This window comes from Netta rufina, assembly GCF_964035555.1.
Source record: "Netta rufina genome assembly, chromosome: 8".
NCBI lineage: Eukaryota > Metazoa > Chordata > Aves > Anseriformes > Anatidae > Netta > Netta rufina.
The window spans coordinates 3,776,324-3,796,250 of record NC_140131.1 but is presented as its reverse complement, the minus strand read 5'-3'; the positions used below and the strand labels follow the sequence as shown (position 1 = coordinate 3,796,250).

Below are 19,927 nucleotides of genomic sequence, written 5' to 3'. Positions count from 1 at the left end.
ATTTATGTCAGGCTTTGAAGGACCCGTTTTTCTTTAGGGACGTCCAAGCCTGTCCTGCTCCCAGCCCCATGACGTGGTGGTTTCCCCCTCACTGCCTGTCCGGACCCTCTGTGCCAGGGATGGGGCCGGGGCTTCAGGAAGGCTACGGGCCTGTGTCACTGTGAGAGCAGCTTATTTCAAGTTTTGGGAAGTCACAGGGAGAAGATGAAAAATTAAATGTGAAGAGAAGCTTCGTGTTTGGGGAGAGATCAGAGTTTTAGGACGCTTGCTGGAACTTTTTGCAGTTTGGCATAACACTGGGAGCAGTGGAAACTCCAGCTCCCAGTGAGTATTTTAATCTCCACGGGCTTTCATCAGCTCCGTGGAGACTCGGCTGGCCCTTTGAAGACCACCACAAGTGGTCTGAAAGCTGGTGTGTTGTGGGTGCTGGGTGTCTTGTTGGGCCTGAGTGGTGTGACAGTGGCACAGGTGGGAGCTCGAGGATGTGCCCATACAGCACCCATACCCACTGCGGTGTCTGTGCTCTCTTGAACCAACCTGAGAAGACCTTTAGCTAGATGAATAACGGTGTAAAAATAAAACCTGGCTAGATACATGTTTATCTCAGAGGGCTGGCTTATTTCCCGAAGAAGTAGTCAGTGCATTTTTCAGCACTGAAAGTTGTAAGAGGCCCCAGAGTAACACACAAGGTTAGGGGGGAATATTTATGGCAAAGCAGAACCTTTCCTGGGATCAGCGCTGTTCGTGTCCTCTTAGCGCTGCCCGGCATGGGCCAGCAGCAAGCACACCCTGCCAGTGTGCACAGGGGGAATAGCAACGCCTGGCCCTCCCTTTCGTTTTTGTTGCACTTGAGAAAAAAGTTGATTTTTCTGAGACATTTGCACCCTATCAGGTGGTCCTATTGTGCTGCTTTTGTGTGTGTGTGTTTTCAGTAGCACCTGGGCAATTCAATAGGTGTAAAGCAAGGAATTGAAAGCTCTGTAACTCTTCCCCTTGGTGAGAATGCTTTGAGGGGCTTTGCTGTGCAGCGTGCAGGATCTCTGCCTTTGTCTTATGTTTTCTGTGTTTCTCCTGTAAGACAGGAAGCTATCTTAAAAAAAGATATCTGGTTGTATCAGAGGAAATTGTCTTTTACTTTTTTTTTTTTTTTTTTCCCCGTGTTCATTCATTTTGTGAGCAGACTCAATCCATCTGGCCATGTAAGGGGTTTGTAAACGATGGACTATGTTGCAACAGGAACAATGCTTGAGCTAGTATCACTTGTTAAGGAGCAGAGAATAAATGCTCATTTCTCTTACTGGGAAAGATAGCAACCTTTCCCTGCCAGTATTTTAATCTGGCTGCTGTGCAGGATCTCTGTGCCAGCAGGCGCACTTGTCCCAGAGAAGAGAACACAGTATCTCACTGGAAGTGTTATTTCAAGGGTGTTTCTTAGGGAATCCAAGTACAATCAACTTCTGCACGTATGAAAGAGTATAGGCATATCAGTGCACAGAAATACTCCTCAGCTGTTCTATCAGAAGCTCTAACAGTAAAATGCTGACCACCATCACAGGCAGTGCTTCTTGCTTTGGCAGAGCCACAGTTTTATCCAGCATTTAATCCCTTGTACTCAACAAATGTAGAAAGTTAGGTGTTCCACATTTGAGTAGTACGTTTGAATTGGCAGTATAAGAAGATTTGTTGATGCTGAAGGATGAAGCAAACGTACCCAGAACGTGACAGGTAATAACAGCACAGGTTCAGCCAGCCAGGCAGAGCGAGGGCCGCCTGCGGCTTTGGCACACGAAGGCATCGCAGGCACCGTGTGCCAGCTGACCTGACACTGCTGTGCATGGGAGACAGGATCTGCTGGCCACGTACATCCTGGCATTTAGGTCATGATCCTATTTCTTTAACGCAGGGGAAATGGGAAACCAGATGTGACGTCTGCCAGTCACCTGCTTACCCGCAGAGTCTCCCTGCTTATTCTGGGTTGGTGAAACTGTGCTTACATTGCTCATCGGCATTGTAAAGGTCGGCGAGTTCCTCAGCTGTATGCTGGATTAGTGGAAGGCAAAGATTCTACTACAACAGATATAACAGACTATAAAAGCATCCAGCCCTTTAACAAATCTGGTTGGAGCATTTGACGAGATGGCTTCCAGCAGAAGCAGCTTGGCACAGACTGACTGTTCTCCACTGATACCCTCACAGTGTTGTGCTTTAGGCACTAATATTAAAACAATAGGCACTAATATTAAAACTTAGGGTCCTACTTAGAAACTATGACTCCTGGTAGAGATTTGGTCAGACACTTATTCTTGAATCCTGATCTTTTATGTTTAACACTGCTCCATCTGAAAACTATGGCTATAATGCTCCTTGTGAAATAACTTCAATTTAAAATAGCCTGAGCCTGCTGCCTCCACCCTGGCCCAAGAACTTGAGCTTGCTTCTCTGCTCACATCGGTGATCAGTGTCTCATACAAGTGGGATTGCTAAGGAAAATCCATAGGAAATCAGAATCTCATAGAAATTGGGAAAGGAACCAAACTGCTCAGTCCTCTTGTGACTGTCCCAGAGACTCCTTCTGGGGAGAATTTGTGACATCCCTTCCTCTGACTGTATGTTGGCCAAAAGCAAATTAGGATCAAAATCGTCTCTGACACCTTTATCCTGGAATGGGAGGGCAGCTGTAGGCTCTGTAACAGAACTTTGCAAGTCACACTGAGCTTCTGCAGCGTACTGGAGTCCTCCCTTGCTACAGGGAATCAATACTTTGGGAATATGATTAAGAGATCTCATGTAAAGCATCATTTTATTTGAGAAATCTCCCCTCCGGGGATGCAGTGTTTAACATTTCCTTTGGTTAGTGTAAATAATAAAAGATAAGTCTGTTCTGCCTCAGACTCCCAGTAAGAAAGAGGAACAGATTTTGGTTTACTGAGGGGTCTGCAGTACTTTGTTCTCATGACTACTATATAATGGGATTGAACATATTTTATGCCATCTGGCCTGTTCAGTCGAAACAAAATACATCAGTAATGTTCCGATTGGTTTTGAAACATCTTGTTCTTGTCAAAAAGTATTTTAAATCAAAACAGGCTTTTCCAGCTTGTGTTTGTCTTTTACTAGGAGGCCATGGCGAAAATGGGAAGAATCGGGCGAGTCGTGCAGCCTAACCACGAGCACAAAAGGTAGCCCTGGCTTCTGTGTGTTCACCTGTGAGAATTTGCCTCAAAGGAAGTTCATGTCCCTTTCTTTCTAGCTCTGCTTGAACGCAGTTATGCCCCATTTTTAAAAAAGATTATACGGGCATCCTCTTCAACGCGGGCGAAGGAAGACACTTGCTCCAAGTGGTGTGGAAGCACCTCACCCCCTAAAGCTGGCCTTTGCCCACAGCTCGCCTCAGCGGCAGGCAGGGTGAGAGATGTGAGGGGATTTTAGGAGCTGTGAGCTGTGAGGGGACGTGAGGGGATGTGGGGGGAGCTGTAAGGGGACATGAGGAGCTGTGAGGAGCCTCCGGGGGCTACCACAGCGCTGCATTTTCAACAAGTGACGCCGAGGCCCGAGTCACCGGGTCCGCCGCGGGGCTGAGGCCGAGGCAGGCGGGCGGCCCGCGGCTGAGGCGCTGCCCCAGGCCCCGGGGTGCTGCCGACACCGTCCTGGTCCCCGTCCCGGTCCCTGTCCCCGTGCCCGTGGCCGTCTCGGCGCGGAGGGGCGCGGGCACCACCTGGCGGCGCGGCCGGGGCTCGGCGGGGGGCTGCGGGCACGGTCCCGGTCCCGGTCCCGGTCCCGGTCCCGGTCCCGGTCCCGGTCCCGGTCCCGGTCCCGGTCCCCGGCCCGCCCGCTGCGGGGAACTTGACGTGCGGGGCAGAGAAGGTGAACGTGTTTTACAAGGGATTTAAACCTTAAAATCTCAAGCTTTGTGGAAATTATTATTATTATTTTTTACTACAGGTTTTATGACAAGAAATACGAAGTATTTCTGAAACTTGTGGAGCACCAGAGAGAGTATCGCACCATCATGAAAGGCTTCTAGTCCAGAGCCGTATAGTCTGGGAACAGCAGGGATACACTTTCAGGGTAATTTCTTTTCACTGTACTGTCCATGGTAAAAACGTGTTTTTGTCATCTAAATTGTATATTTTCATTATTAATGAGAAATAAAATGCATACACTGTGAAGCGCTGGGTATTTTCCATCTATACTCCACACACATCAGGGACAACAAATACTCATTTAGTCCTGTCAGAGAAGACACAGCCAGCGGCTGGTACCGTGGTGCTGGTGTTTACAGACTGGCCACACACAGGAGTAGCACAAGGAACAACACGGACCTGAATCCCTGACCTTTGCCGTGCTTCTCACAGGTATTGCACCCATAGCGTCACTAGGGGCCCTTTTAATTTTGGTATCTCCTACAGCTGAGATGTGATTTCCATTGGAATGTGTTTTTTTTTTTTTTTTAACCACGATTGTAGTATTTTTTTTGGTGGCTGATATTTGGAAATCAATTTTGCAGCTGTGCAATCTTTCCCTATCTGTTTTGTTCTGTTTCCTACTCCTTTTCCGTTTCCACTCCTGCAGCATAGTCGTTTTCCTATCAATAACTTGAGCTGTTTTGTCTTCTGCAAGTAGCCTTCAGTACTTATTAATCTCTGTGCAGATGTAAGACAGCCCACTGTTGATACTGAAGGGCTAGGTTGAGCAGACACAGTTGCTGAAAATATGTTCATAGCGCAGGTGCATTCCTTCCACCCTGCCAGCTGCCTTGTGGGGAGTCAGCCCTGAGACAGTCCAGCACTCCATGGCCGTTCTCATCACATTGCTTCAGACAGACCCAGCTCAAAGCTTGTGCATCTACACAGCCTGCCAGCTGCAGGGCTAAACGCAGTGACAGCAGGTACAGAGAAAGCAGAGGGAGAGAGACGGTTTTCCTTCCTTAGACTTGCATTTGTCAGTGCTTAGAAACCTTCCTGGCTGCCCGCTGGCCAAATTCAGTCAACAAGAGGCTTCCATTTGTTTTCAGGTGATTTTGAAGGCTTCCCTGGATAGTTAGTCCTGCAGGGTACTGTCACGCTAACACCACCAGATCATGGCATGGCTGGACGCTCTGGTTGTATACTGCAGAACCATTTCACCTCAGACCATGCAAATTGTTTTGATCTTGAAAGATGCAAACACTGTCAGGGCCTTTAGTGAGATTCTCTCAGAAATTCTTTTTCTCTGTGCTTATCTGTTACTTATTAATAAAAGATATTGTTCTGCTTATAAGGCAAAAACAGAGGCCCTAAGGAGTCCCCTAAAGGACTAAGAAGTGAGGGGTAGCAGAACAGAACATACTCAAATCAACTGTAAGTGTGTTATAGGTCACTAATGAGAACCCTTCTTTTCTTTAGACTGTAATCTGTGACCCTCTTGGTGAGCCTTTATTATACAAGAGAAACAACCTACAGTCAGTCCCTCTCCATGCATCAGTATCCATAAAAATGGACTCCATCTTTATACACTTAGCTTGATAGAAGTTCCATTCTTTTGTATTGGCATAGGCTGTAATTCCCAGTTAAATGCAAACAGAAGTTACACAATAACAAAATTACACTTAGAGAACTTGGAAAATAATAGTTTCTGTTTTTTTTTTATGTTAGTAGTCAGCACTCAAAAACATCTGGTAATTTTTTTAAAGAAACAATGCACTTCCTGCCTTGTAGTTCATGGAAAAGCAATTGTTGCCATTTCCAAAGTACCCATTGTTAAGAGAAACAGCTTTACAAGTTCAGGGACATAATTAAAGACAATGAAAGTTGATGGGAATAAAATGAGAAAACATCATAACAAAAAGAGTATAACAAGCAAGAAAATAACTGCAACATACTGGTGTATCATAACATACAATTCAAGGCTACAATAAAAGATGTCAATTGAAAATGTGTAGAAAGAAAAAAACAGTTGGAGACCAGTGTATCGTGAACAATAAATATTCATATATTTTAATATAACAATTTTAATATACAAGTCATATGTAAAAATAAGTTCACTGACTCCAAATACATAGCAAATGTACAGATTATATAGGGAGAGACGTGTAGGATTGTCTGGTATTGTACCAGCATTTTTAACTCTTCACAGCTCAACACAACCACCCCCACTCCCACCAACTTTAGCAGACTTTCTATAAACTTTATTATCATCATCATAAACTTAGTCTTGATCTGCCTGGCTGAACCAGTACCATGGCTTACAAGGAAATCACAAGGAGTGTATGAAGCCTACAAAGGAAGCAAACGTTTATGCTGACTTTGTTAAAGCTTAGGTGCACAGATTCCAACAAAGCTGTGTACCTTGCTTAGGCTTATACGGAAGACTTACACCAAGATTTGTTCACATTTCTTGCATGATCCTTTTAATGCTGTTCTCCCCTTGTAATACTTCTACTTTGCAGTTGCTTTTTTATTCCAAGCCATATTATCCAATTTTAGAATTGGACTGTAGTCACTGTGGAGCGTAAAAAATCTGTATTCCAATGGACGTGTAATCAGCTGTGATAGCACAAAGTACCAGTACACGATTTCATAGAGGTATTACCAAACATTACTTTTGTTATATGAAACCTAGCAAATTGCAGAGTTTGCTAAGTTCTCAAAGTTTTATTCAAATAGAGCCAAGATGTAAAATGTCAAAGCTTAAGAGTTCTAAAAATCTTCAACTGCAATTTGATTGGCATTTTAATTTTAGGTTTTGTTCACAGCCTTAAGCAGTTTCATTTCAGGCACTTTATATGAGGATAAGTTGTAGAAAAGTGAAGCATGAAAGAGCCTAGCAAATATACAGTGGCATGTAAAACTAGCCTTCTAAGCACTTGCACGTCAAATCATTTGGCCACGCCAAATATCACGGAGTCCTGCTTCAGCCTTTGTCTGCAGCAGAATGACAAATCCATCACATGCTGACCCAAATGAAGGAGAAGTCTGTCACTGTTTGATGGAGTTTGACCAAGGAATCAAAGTTTGAGTCGCTCAGGATTCTGACAGCATGCTCTGAGCTGCAGATCTTGCCATATTTACCCCGTTTGATGCAATTTGCTGACAAATGTTTATCATACAAATTAAAAGAAGGGAAACAACTACCATGTCATCAGCTGTTCCAAGTGTTCTACAGAGAGGCCCGGGCATCGTGTCAAAAGGAGACGATAAGCATATGATTGTTCCGAAGGAGCAAACAACAACTCTTATGAAAAAAATCCATACGAGACCACCCCAGGTAAAGATTCCTCGCCAGGCAAGAGTCAGGAATAACGGCATGTCATAAACGTAATCTGAAAACTAAATATGCAGATGGGTTATATTATGCTGCGGTTTGATTTGTGCAGTTCTTTCTGAGTCTGAGTTAAAAAATGGGTCTTTAAGCACTTTTAGATTCAAATTTCCTGAATGCAAAAACTTTCTGTGCTGTCCATGTCTGCCTACAGAGGTCAATGGTTTTGTACTACCTACAAGCACACTTAATTCTAAAAGGAGTCCTCACTCCCCCAGCACTTTGCAAAGAAAGTATTATGCTTGCACTGAGTCCTTTTGGAAACTAGGCCTTACTGGCTGCAATGAGCATATGCCTCTCTTTAAAATCTAGCTTCAACTGTGGCTATTAATACTTGAAAATGAGATCTTAGGTCTCACTTTAGTATGGACAGAAACCATAGGACCTACTTATTCCTCTTCATTAATACTAGTTTGTTGCGTTGAAAAATAACATTCTCATCCACAGCGCTTAGTTTATAGTCCATAGATTAAAGCAGACTCCACAGTCCTGTTTGGGCCCCCTACCAGGATGTGACAGGAGAGGAGGATTTGCTTTGGTGATATTCTACATGCTGTCAAGAATGGGCCTCGTGTGTGCCTTCATCTTTCGTATCATTTCCACTACCTGTCACGTCTCTGCACCAGATGGGATTCCAGCTTTAATGAAGTACAGAGCCAGTGTACTCTGCTTGAATTTGGCAATATCTAGAGAAAAAAACAGCTGCTTTCTAAGCTGGAATCTCATTAGGAACAAAAAACTTATATGCAACTTAAAATCCTGGAGTTCAAATCTGAAAGTTCCAGGCTGACCATCTCCAATTCTGCTTTGCTTACTGTGTTTCGTCTCACACTGTCTTCTCCTCCCTGCCAGGATGACTGCAGAATGATCCCTCTGAGCTAGGAACTCTGAGAAGCACCTAGATGTAGGTGCTTAGTAGCAGATGCTGAACCCAGCAGTGACTGGTAAGACTTCCCTTCTGATACCACCAATAAGTGCATAAAAAGATAATTCACACACATACAAACTAGTTTTCACCGTTGGGTCTCTTTCAATCCTGTGTGTTATGCAGTACTAAGTAGGTAAATGTAGATTTATAAATACTTACAGGTCGAGTTTGCCCTGAGAAACGCTTGTTGTAAGCTCTAATGTCATGTACAACTTGTTTACTTGGCTTATCCTGTTGCTTTTCACAAGAGATGTTATCCAGAAGAACCACCTTCATAAGAAAAGCAGATAGGTATTAGCACAATGTATTTGAATCTTCAGTGTAAAGGCTAGTGTTCTGTAGTATGTCTGTCCACAGTCTCTTCCTAGCAAATTGACCTTTGTCCAGTTCCATCAGTTCCACGACAGCAAGAACCTTCTCCTTTTGTAACCTGCATCTGGCCTACCAGTACAGCAGGCAGATTTTGGAAGGGGTCAGATGAGATGAGGAAGTCCCTTATTGCTTTTTTCGGAATGTTATCTAAGAAGAGACTCAATAAACTGTACAAAAGGAAAATGCCAGAAGCCTGTTTAATATTTCACAGAGTTGCCTGATAAGACGTGTCAAATGATAAATGCGAATGGCTGCAGGGTCATTCAATTGTAAGTGGGTTTTGAAATGCAGTGGAAAAATAGAGGGTAAATAAAGTTGATCCTAAGAGCTCAAGACAGTCATTTTGTATTTATCATTATGCAGATACGTACAAGGGAGATGTCTTACCTTTTGTCTGCAGAGAGGGCAGGTTATTGCTCCTAACCAGGGACTGTGTTTCCAGTACGTGATTAGACAGGAACCTATTAAAAAAAAAAAGAAAAAAAAAGTGTTAAGAGGCATGAAGCATATTTGAGGATATCTCATGTTTACAAAGATGTTATCAGAAATAATAAACCCTCTTTCTGCAACTGGCTGCAAAAACGAATGTAATTCTTTGCTTTCAGTTTAATATGCGGTTTTACTTGGCAAACTGGCCGTGTGAAAATGGAGTCTTAGATCTCCTGCACTGATGTATCCAGTTCCATGGGGCCTCCCATTAACAGAGACTTTGATAGGTTAATTCCAGTGGATAGATAGACTTCCTCCAGCTCAGTAAAGCGTTCAGGGGCTCTGAGGGCCCGTTATCGTGAATAAACCAACGCACAGCCAAGGGACAGTTTGGTCTTGCAGACACCTCCTGGCACAATACATGGCTTGGTGATGAAGTATCATATTTGGGACTATTTTGTCTTTTTGCTTTTTTTTTTTTTTAATTACTATATTTCAACTGTGTTACTCCTCTGGAACTGCATAGCTCTAGAAGAGTGAGTTGCTGCATTCTTTTTGATTTGTCTTGCCAAGACAACTGCTAACTAATTTCCAAATGCACTATCATTTTCTTAGTGCTGAAGTCTCAGGTGTGGAGGAGGGCAGAGTCTGAGGACACTAAGATTAGAGTGTGCATATAACTGACAGCAGTGGTTGACTTACATGAATGTCAGCGCTGGTACTAACAGTAAAACCAGCAAAACGTAAATTGCATCTAATCAGAAGCAGCACAGCTTGACTTTCAGCTCCCGGGTGCAGTGTGCAGCGTGACAGGTCAGGAAAAAAATCTTTTAACATGTAAACTGATCAACTTTGACAAGGACCGCAGTGAAAGCAACAGCAGAACACTGCATTGCCATTTTGATGGAATTGTTTTATTGAATTGAACAATGGTCTTCTAAAAACAACCAGCAAGTAGTTTGAGTTAAGACAATAAGTCTTCGGGAGCCCTCAGTGCAATAGTTTTCTGCACCCAGACTTTTTTTGTCCATTGTTGCTGAAAAGAGGAATATTAGAGGAGAATTGTGTCTGAAGTCAAGTATAAAAAGTGTTCATGATACTATCAGTTACTTCCTTTATAGGACATCCTTATATTAGGGATGATAAATTTGGCCCAAAGATATTTTTATGAACCTTGCTCTGACTTGTACGTTTTAGTTTTGTTTTCATTTGAGTGCAGGATTTTTCTTTCTAACTCTTCTATTTTGTTTGCATATATGGAACAGTTAGCTGGGCACATGTCTGTGTTTATATCTAAATCCTCATGTGGGATGTATAAACTCAGTCTGGCAGCCAACTTCAAGCTCTTGCTTGAACTTTTACATTTGACAGACATCATGCCTGACTTCAGGAGCAGCTTTGACCCTCTAGGTTCAGATTCTGTATCATGATCCATGCAGCAATGTCCCAGTGATGACAATGGGGTACTACTGGATCCCATAGTTCATCAAGGGCTTTAAAAAATAACCCTGTGGAAATTAAAATGTGCTACATGCAGAATCCTTTGTTTAGTAGAACAGGAAAGAAAGACTCCTATGAAGTTGACCTATTTGTGCTTCAGTGCTTTTTTCATAAAATAGACAAAATCCTGTTTTAATCTAGCCTGCTACACAATCTTCTGAGGGAGTCCATAGGTTTTTCTAAAATACCTCTGTGGTTATTGTTAATTAGAAAAAAATAATATTGCTCAAGGATCGTTTTTCAGTTGAACTTCCTGAACATATGGTTCAAACTGAAGCTGAAAAGGAAAACTTCAGGACAAACTGTATGAATTACTACTAATAATAAAATCAGACATTTTTTATAAGTCCACATTAATCTTCTTTAAAAGCTCTGGGTTGACCACATTTTTTAAATAAAACTTTTACCAGAGTGGAATTTATTAAGAGTGCTCAGCTCTGTTCTGCAGGGCAACAAGAGAAGTTTTGTTACTGATTTCAGTCACAACAGGCTTAGATCTACGTAGAATGGTTCTGATAAGCCCAATGTAAAGTTTTATTGGTTTAAGACATGAAAAACAGACATGTTACGCTTCTACTGTATAAACATAGTCATAACCCGGATAATGCATCGCACTGGATTCTATGCTGTAGAGTGTATATGAAGATGTACTTGGGGAATGTAAAGCCTAACCAAATAGATGCAGTTAATGATAACAATATATACCAAACTTGTACTTCTCCGCAGATCTCAAAACAAATATGAAGCCCAAATCATTATGTCATATTCAGAGGTAGGAAAGGGAATGCTACCCAGGCCAGAGAAAGTGGAAAGTTAATGGCTTTTGTTGTTATGTCTATCTCGGTACTCGAAACTATAACTTACGTGATATTATTTGAAACATGTTTTGAGGCCATATGCTTACTGTTTGTTCTGGAGTGAGTTTTATTCAAAGCATCCTTTTCCTGTATGGTATAAAACAGTGAGTGGTAATAAAAACTTAAAAGAGGCTAAAGTATTAAATGGTGTCGCTTGTGGTAGACAAGGAGTCCGTAGCTGTTGCTGATCCATTGATTTGATGCGGTTTCAGAGGACAGAGATAGTGGCAGTGCTGATGAGGGGCTGGTTTGGGTGAATGCTTTTCAATATAAAACACGGTGCCTTGTTCTCATTTACGCTTAGCTCTTTTTATAACACTCTTACTTGGTGAAAAAAAGTTAAAATGGCTTGTAAATATAACTTACACTTGCTTTAAGCTCTCCGTAAAATGTAGGAAGGAGCTTTATGGTTCTGACCAGTGTCTTTTGATGTACCTTGTGCTACAGCATCAGGTATTACTGCCAGCTGCCTGCACGACCCTCTGCCAGAGATGACTGATGTGCTGCACAGGAGCACTGAAGCACCTTCACTGGCAGTTTCAACCTCATCAGATCATAAACTCCAGTTCTTTTCTGCCACTCGTGCAGCGGTGATGACAGCATCCAGCCAGGAACCTGATAAGCAGCTGGGGCAGTGAGGTTGTAAACTTTGCCTGTAAATTCACCAGAGGATGTATGTCAGAGGTGCGAGCAAAGCTGTGAAGTTCAGGCCAAGTATGCTGGTGGCCTTATCCTGCAGCCTTTCAGAGCAGGTGCAAAGCTCACACTGACTCCAGTGGTGCAGAATGTGGGCCTTAAAATTCCTGAAATCCCCTCTATAAATGCAGTTATGAATATAGCTCCCTCCACTACTCTGTGCTTCGTCCTTGTCTTCCTTCGAAAAATTATTTAAATTTTGTAATCCTAACCATATGGCTTAGCAGCCTCAAAGAAGTCACTTAGCAGACACATTTATCCACTGAATTATGGTTTTACTTGAGACTATCCAGCAACGATAGCTGCACTGGCTGAGGACAGGAGGCCACACGACAGGCAGCCTCAACAGAAGGACCCTCACACCGCTTATCCAGGCGGTGTCTCCTTTTCTGTTAAGACAGGTCCTCAACTGGCATAAACAGTTACTGAGCACACATCATGATGAAATGTCTGAATATTTTTTCCATGTATGACCACATGGATTTTCTTTAAAAAGAGTTAAACGGATTAAAAGGTCTATACATGACTAGAAATGCACTTTTTTAATGGTTTAGTACGTAACATCCACTTTTTTTTTTTTTTTAATTTTTATTTAAGAAAGCTTTTACAGGGCTATAAAGCAAGATAATAGTGCCTTATAGCTCTAAATCATTTCAGCTTTAGTTTAGGGCAATTGTTTCACAGGGGAAGCAAGCCTGTGGAACAGAATCAGACCTAAGCCTGGTATCTTTTACACATGATTTTTACCAATGTAAATAAAATTTGAATCAATTTTATGGGATACTTGTTTTTTTTTTTTGTTTTTTTTTATGCTGTTGAATATTGATATATAAAACAACGAGCTGTCTTCCCAGAAGTGAGTCCATGCTCAAAGAGAAGACCTCACATTTGTTGTAGCTTGAACTTTTACAGTCACGAACTGTATGACTATTAAATTGATGATTTTTATAGCTTAGGGTTTTTGCATAGTTGAATAAAAATTGCGTGGTTTTCTGGACCTTTTAAACATTCCATGAGTTGTGTTGTAATTTAACAGAATACTGCAAAATCATCTGTTACCTCTTGTCTTGTGACTTCCTGCATTTTGCTTTTCAAAAGTCATAAAGGCAATGCCTTGTCATAAAGGCAATGAACAGATAAAAATACTGTTACTGATTTTTTTGGCGACACAAAGATGGGACTCTCTTGCTTCTAGTGAGAGAACTGACTTTAATTCTAGGGAGAAGGGCTTGGACTGGTTCCTACATAGAACCTGAGATCTCTGTAGGAAGTGTGCTGTCAATGCAGAAAACTTACCACAGAATAAATGTCCACAGTTGGTTTCTACTGGGAGAGTAGCTGTTTGGAGACAGATGGGGCAGCTGAAGTCTCTGTGGTTCCTGGGCTGCCAGATTTGGAGTGATTCCTGGAAGAGAAGTAGTGCAGAGTCTTCAGTAAATTAGTGTTTTGATTGACATGCTCGGTTCATTAACCATCTCCCATGAATAGCAGAGTCACAGAAGCTAAGTAAATATAGATGTCAGGCATAACTAATAGTTACCTCAGCAGATAAGGAAAGTTAGGCAGAAAGACATTATTTCTGTAATCCTACAGAAAGCACCAGTCTCTAATTAAGAATAATACTGAGATTTGTTTCTACAGCAGAAAGATAAGAGCTTTGTAAGCTTCTGAAGTGCTAAAGAGGCATTTTGAAATTCAAAGTGGGCATATTTGTATTATAATATTCCTTTTTGTTATAATATTCCTGGAGTACTCTCCACCTGTAGGGGAAAGGTTGAAGGATGTGAGCAGGTCTTCTAAATTTTGCTCCTAAGTCATTATCTGAAGGCAATAAAAATTATTTGGCAGTATACTCATCTTTGCCAGGATTGTTTGATACAGTGAGAGGTAAAATAGCCATTCTTACTTAATATTGATTCCTCACCACAGCTGAAGTTTTTGCTACTGTTATTATGATGCATTAGCTCGTCCATAATGGATAAGGGGCCTGCCTATATTGTCTTAGCACATCACAGAGAACCTTATACTTGACCATATGTTCGATGGCCCTAACCACAATGAGATCGGTCTTTGAAGAAAATGTAATAACAACGTGGCTAGTGTCCTTTCCAGAGATGAAGCTATTCCAATGTTTCTATCAGTCCCAGAAGCAGAGGAGTTCTTCTGAAATTGGGAGGGAGCTTCCCAGGAAGGTCCTCTACTTTAAGGCACCATCTTAAAGGCTATTAATAGTGGCTGTCCTCCACTGCCTAGGCATATCTAGGGAGGTCCAACAAGAGAAAGCATCAATTACAGTTTCATTTTGCATTTTGATCAAGAAGTTATGAACTCCATGTGTTTCTTAATGACCACAGAAGTCCGGCTTTATATGGAATGGGTATTATTTTCCCATGACCTAAATAAGGCATTCAGATGTGATGATGCTACACTTGGAGATTACAGTATCACTGCATGTTTGCTGTCCCGTGTTGCCCGATTGGGATTGCTTCGTTGTTTCTCAAATAGCTGATTGGCACCTGCCTCCGTGACAGATCAGTGAATACAATTCCAAACAATTGACCTGTTTATGGAAGTTTTTATAAAGGGAAAATTGAATAGATTCTCGATTTTGCATGTCAAATGCTGGAAGACACAAAGTGACTGTGAAGATGTGAAATCATCTAACAACAAAGATTTTTAAAAAATTAATTATTTTCTTCTAATTAATAATTCCAAGAAAGAAAGAGGTTGTCTTGCAGGTCTTCCAAATAAATGAGTGTGAAACTAGGTCTCCTGTCATAGCCATGCCTAAAATGATGAGTTCACTGAATTAGTGATTTTAAATCAGCATCTTTAATAGTGGTCTTTCCTTCCTAAAATGAGGATCTGTAAACAGAAAGAACTGAAGGTTTTAAACTAACAAGTTGTAACTGATGGGAAGTATTTCTTCCTTACAGTTTATGAAGTTATAAATGGTTCTGAGACCCAACAGAAAGTTCAGATGCTGAATGTGTTTACGCTGTGTTCAGATTTTCCCCTCTGTGCACTAGTAAGATGCTCTCTTCATTCCCTGCTAACGTGGCAGCCACACAATAACCCGACAAAGCTGGGGTTACTGACCATGGCAAACTAAAACCTAATGGAGATCAGACAGACTCGAGTCCCCTGCGCTGACAAATGACCTCTGGGCAAACATGCTTTGACATAATGCTTCCTAAAATTCATACAGCACTTAGCAGCCCTGTGTTTTGCCTTCAAGTGCAAAGCTGATGGGCTGTTTGCAGATTCAGAAGTGAATGATTTTGACTGATAGAAAAGTGTAATAGTTAGCATCAGCTGAGGAACTGCCCGGAGTGCTCAACTGGTGTGTTTATAACTGTATTACTGATGTTTACACATCGGCATATATTACATAAACCGATTAGGTATTGGCTCTTTATTTTTGCAAAGTAATAAGACACACATTTCTTCAGCTTTGCCTCACAACAAAGCAAACCAAATGTGTTTCTGATTATGTAACAGATACTGAGTCAAGGGAAACCCAGCATTCCCAGACCGTAACTGATGGAAATTGTGAGAAGCTCTCGCTCTCTGCAACCTCAACAAGTTGAAACTGCTTGTGTATTTTGTATCAGAATGTGTTGTACAATAATTAACTTACTATACGATTCCTAGGGGACAAATGATTATAACTTTTTTCCAGATGACTCATCTTCTGCTGACTTACATGAGCAAATCTGCAGAAACAGAGTCTGTGCTGTTCAGAAGATGGGAAAATTGACTGCTGCTGTGTTGCTGTACAGCACCAGGGCTGGAAACTCAGCCGCCAAGTGCGAGTTGCTGTTGAGAAGCTCTGTGCTCGATGCATCTGAGTTAGGACTTTATGAATTACAGGAAGGAACCAGGCAACGATACTGTGATAGTGACACCAGGTGAGGGATATGTGCATGTATAGATGAAGAAAAAAATCATGGAAATTCACTACCGTGAAGCAGCATTTTTTATCTTGGAATCGCTCCTTTACTGAATGAAGCAAGGTGGGAAACTTGTCCAGCTCTCACAGTATGACCAACAGGCGGTAAATTTGGGGAAAAGAAATAGGCAGTTCTTTACACAGACAATTAAGCAGTGGATGTTCTTGTTACGGATGCTCTAAATTTCTGAATTCAGTAGGTACTGGATATCAAGTGCTATTAAATGCAAAGGTAGTACCTCTGACTGAAGAAGTTAATGAACCATAAACCGCCAGAGAATGAAAGAGTATTCTGGAGAAGCTTCACATAATTACCTGTTTCTTTATTTTTCTGTAGGCATCCAGTGCAGCAGAGAGGGCTAGACAGCCCTGGTTTGATTTTGTGTAGCCATTCTTACATTAATAGAGCATATTGGGGAAAATGGGACTTGCATTCACCTTCAGCAAAGATATCAGTGGCTTAGTTTTTTCCTGAGTTCAGATAGGCTAGGAAAAACATGCTAGATCTTTCATTTATTTTAATAGATTATGTGCACATAATCAAATTTTTGATTTATTTAGTCCAACCACTCAAGATGATGTTTGAGTTGGTTTAACGTTGGTTATAAGGATAGTGACCAGCTGGATTTGATAGAAGGACAGATGATAACCTGACATAGATGTAAGTCTGCCAGGATAAATTTCCCCCTTCCAAAGTCTTGAGGCAGCCTTTGAACGTTTGAACTAGCAGACTGAATGAGAGATTAAAGTAGTGATTATGGCACTTAGCATTTTGTGGCTTGTGCCTGTTAGTTTTTGATGGTGCTAAAGTCGTAACAAAACAAAATATTTAGTGTGACTGTGTCCAAAATACCAGACTTTGAGGATATTCCTCTCCTGCAGTAGTTCTACATGTAATCTAGAAAGAACACAATTAAAATTGTCATTCCTGTTGACACTTTAGTCTAAAAACTTTGAAAGTGTTCATTAAGTTACTGTTCCATAGCCTTGTACTGGATATTTGTGCCTATCTCACCTTGGAAAATCCCAGGCTTGGGTATTGCCATACCGATAGGGTTTACTATGATTGATGGTGTACAGAGCTTCATGTCAAATTTTAAATCTGCTAGTGAAGACCACAGAGAGTTTCCATGTTTATTTCTAAATACAGTTTTAAGTTTTGCTACAATTGGGTCCTCATGTTTATTTTTTTCTCAATGAGCACCACAGGTGTTTTTGCTTTTAGTGTCAGAGTTGCAAGGGAACTCTCCATGTAGGTACCTGGTTAGAGGCTAGGTTTAGAAGCTCATCAAACCCAGAAGTTCCTGCTGTCATGGAATCAGATTTTTCAGAGAAAAAAAAAAAAAAAAAAAAAAAAGAGATCTTTTCAAAACTGGATGCATCTTTTGTCTTAAAATAAAAGCTGAGCAGTTCAGAAAATAATTCTAGCAGAATTCTGCAAAATCAAGCCTATTGTATGAAAATATCATCACTAGATTTGATAACTTTTTAATACATGTGTGCAAAAGAAAAGCATGAAGTAGTAATCATATAATTGATTGTGAAGCCAGAGGCTCCTAGGTGTAAACCTTTACTTCTGCAACACAGCTCAGCTCACTACATCCTCCAGTTTTGCCACTAGGAAGTTTGGTTTTAAAGCATCAGTGATGAGTCAGCATGATTGAGGAAAAGAAATGAAAGTTTAAAAAGCACTTGGCAGATTCAAGTGCTAACAACAATTTATTCATTTTTTCATGAGCATCTGTCATTAATGAGGAGTAAAAGAGATCTACATCACAATTAAGATGGCCCACAAGGATACACTGGACAGCTCATTATTTGACAATGAATATTAAGTCAAATCACAAATAAGAATAGGACATATTTTAAAGAGAAGAATTGACTTGTGCAAATTTTCCAAAAGTAATCTAATGATTAAAAATATAAATAAATACTTATAAATATATATATAGATAAATAATATACCAATATACAATCATAATAAATAAAAATAAATAATCACATATAAAAATATTTATTTACAATCATTCTAATGATCACATCCTACTCTGGTTGAGAAAACCTACGCAAAGTTCAACTTACCATTCCTCTTTGCAGAACTGCTTGCGAGGAGCTGAGTAAGTTACACCAGCTGTCAGTGTTATGGTGTGGAATCATTCATGAAGGCCCGCTGTACGTCTTTGTCAATTATTAACTGCGTTGCCCAATGGCAAGGGTCTGTCAAGTTTTCTAAATTATGGTTATGAAAGAAATATGTTGTTATTTTTTTTTTTTTCCCCCCAAATAAAGCAAGTCTGCTAACAAAAAATAAAAACAAAAACAGAGGTCTCCTGGGGGGAAGAAAAAAACAACACAGAAAACAGCCTTCCCTTTCTAAAACACCTAAATATATCTTCTTCCTCCCGGAAGATGTTTAACATAATCAAAAGGTACCTGAATGTAATAAAAATAGCGCGTTACTATTTTTTAAATATTAACTTGATCAAGGGCATCTACAGGTATTTTGACCACCTGATAAAATAGCAGCCTATCAGTTGTGTAGACAAGTGATTAACTGAAGTCCTGTTGTGAAATGGGCTTAAAACTTGCCAGACACTTGTGATACTTTGGTATTACATAAGTGCCAAGTTAGATTGTGTAACACAGTATTGTCCAATAAAGCAAGCAAAGTGTAGAATTTAAGCAAAAGATCTTACTTGTTAAAATAATTTTAATTTACGGGCATGTATACCTCATGAAGTATTTATTCTTTGTTGCACTCTGTAGTCCTCTAGAAAGGCTTGATTTCTGTAAAGATATTCCGCAGTTTAATGCAGCAAAATTAATAAGGAGGCCTTGGTTTTGTGCAGTGCTAACCACTCTGATCCTAACAGCATGGCACTGGAGCACATGTCGAATTTTCAGCCCTCAGGTAACACATAACTTCTTCTGGAGGAGTGGAGTGGGAGTCGGTAATATTGGAATAGAAATACACTCAGAACAAAAGTAATGCCCCTGGCATTCCTGCTGGAGCACTGATAAGCTAAACACAGCTCTTTTCAAAGACTAATAACCGGATGGGATTTGTAGCATAAACAATGCTCCTTGTTAGTCACCAGTCCCTAGGGCATCTTCCTCACTTTGTTAGAGAGAGATCGGCAACAAATGAAATGCTGTATGTGATTTCCTGCCCTGGGTATGCATGCATGCTCTCATGACAGTGTGATAGCTGTCATTTATTATTTATCTAAGTATGCATACACATCTACAGTGTGATTTAATTACTTACTAAAGGTGCCAGACTGACAGGCAGAAGCTGGAGACGTTCCCTTATCCAGAGAACTGACATGGGGTAAGTAACGGCATCCTTCTCGGGCTGTTCTATTAAAATGCTTCACCCCAAAGGACACCCCAAATACCTGAATGTAGCTCATTCTCTCCACCCTTTTCCCAGCTACTCTGCTCAACTTGTTAGATCCATAAAGGCTGCTAATGAGGATGTCAATTATTCCTGCCAGTGACTCTGGTTTTTAGACAGGAATGTTTATCCACTAGAAAATCCGTTTGAACACATGAAATTATTTTAGCTAGGTTACTCAAGCATTTGATTAGTACTAACTCAAAATATGATCAGAATTATTTTAATACAGAGTTGAAACTGCCCCTAACGAAATAATAGCAAAAAGATTGTAGACTTTCTATGAAATGAACCCAGATTCCCTTTTACTTGCCAGGGATTGTATGCACAGAGCTATGTCTCTTTTGCAGTCACTGATGCCCTTACACAACAGGCAGACTAGTCTTGGAAACTGGATGCTAAATTCTGCACTGTTTGCATAAATAGGATTTTGTTTTCATTCTTTATGTCACTCAAGCTATTAGTGCTCAGTTACCATTACAGTTCACGTAGTCAAA

General features: G+C 40.8%; 2 protein-coding genes across 2 annotated transcripts in view; one reads left to right on the top strand and one right to left on the bottom strand.

Annotated features, from left to right (window-relative positions):
- The window catches only part of FGGY (FGGY carbohydrate kinase domain containing), a 138,078-nt gene extending 133,999 nt beyond the window's left edge, over window positions 1-4,079 (top strand). Inside the window, exons 15-16 of the mRNA XM_084291001.1 lie at window positions 3,118-3,179; window positions 3,943-4,079. Coding sequence (XP_084147127.1) covers window positions 3,118-3,179; window positions 3,943-4,024 — 144 coding nt within the window. The 3' untranslated portion in view covers window positions 4,025-4,079. The remainder of the gene's footprint in view (window positions 1-3,117; window positions 3,180-3,942) is intronic.
- Window positions 4,080-7,001: 2,922 nt separating this feature from the next.
- On the bottom strand, window positions 7,002-18,190 carry LOC311212039 (E3 ubiquitin-protein ligase RNF170-like; the record flags this gene model as incomplete). The annotated part of the gene is made up of 5 exons (XM_084291142.1): window positions 7,002-7,307; window positions 8,387-8,497; window positions 8,987-9,060; window positions 13,378-13,486; window positions 18,116-18,190. 5 exons carry the CDS (start codon window positions 18,188-18,190, stop codon window positions 7,002-7,004), a joined length of 675 nt encoding a protein of 224 aa, XP_084147268.1.
- Window positions 18,191-19,927: the final 1,737 nt, after the last annotated feature.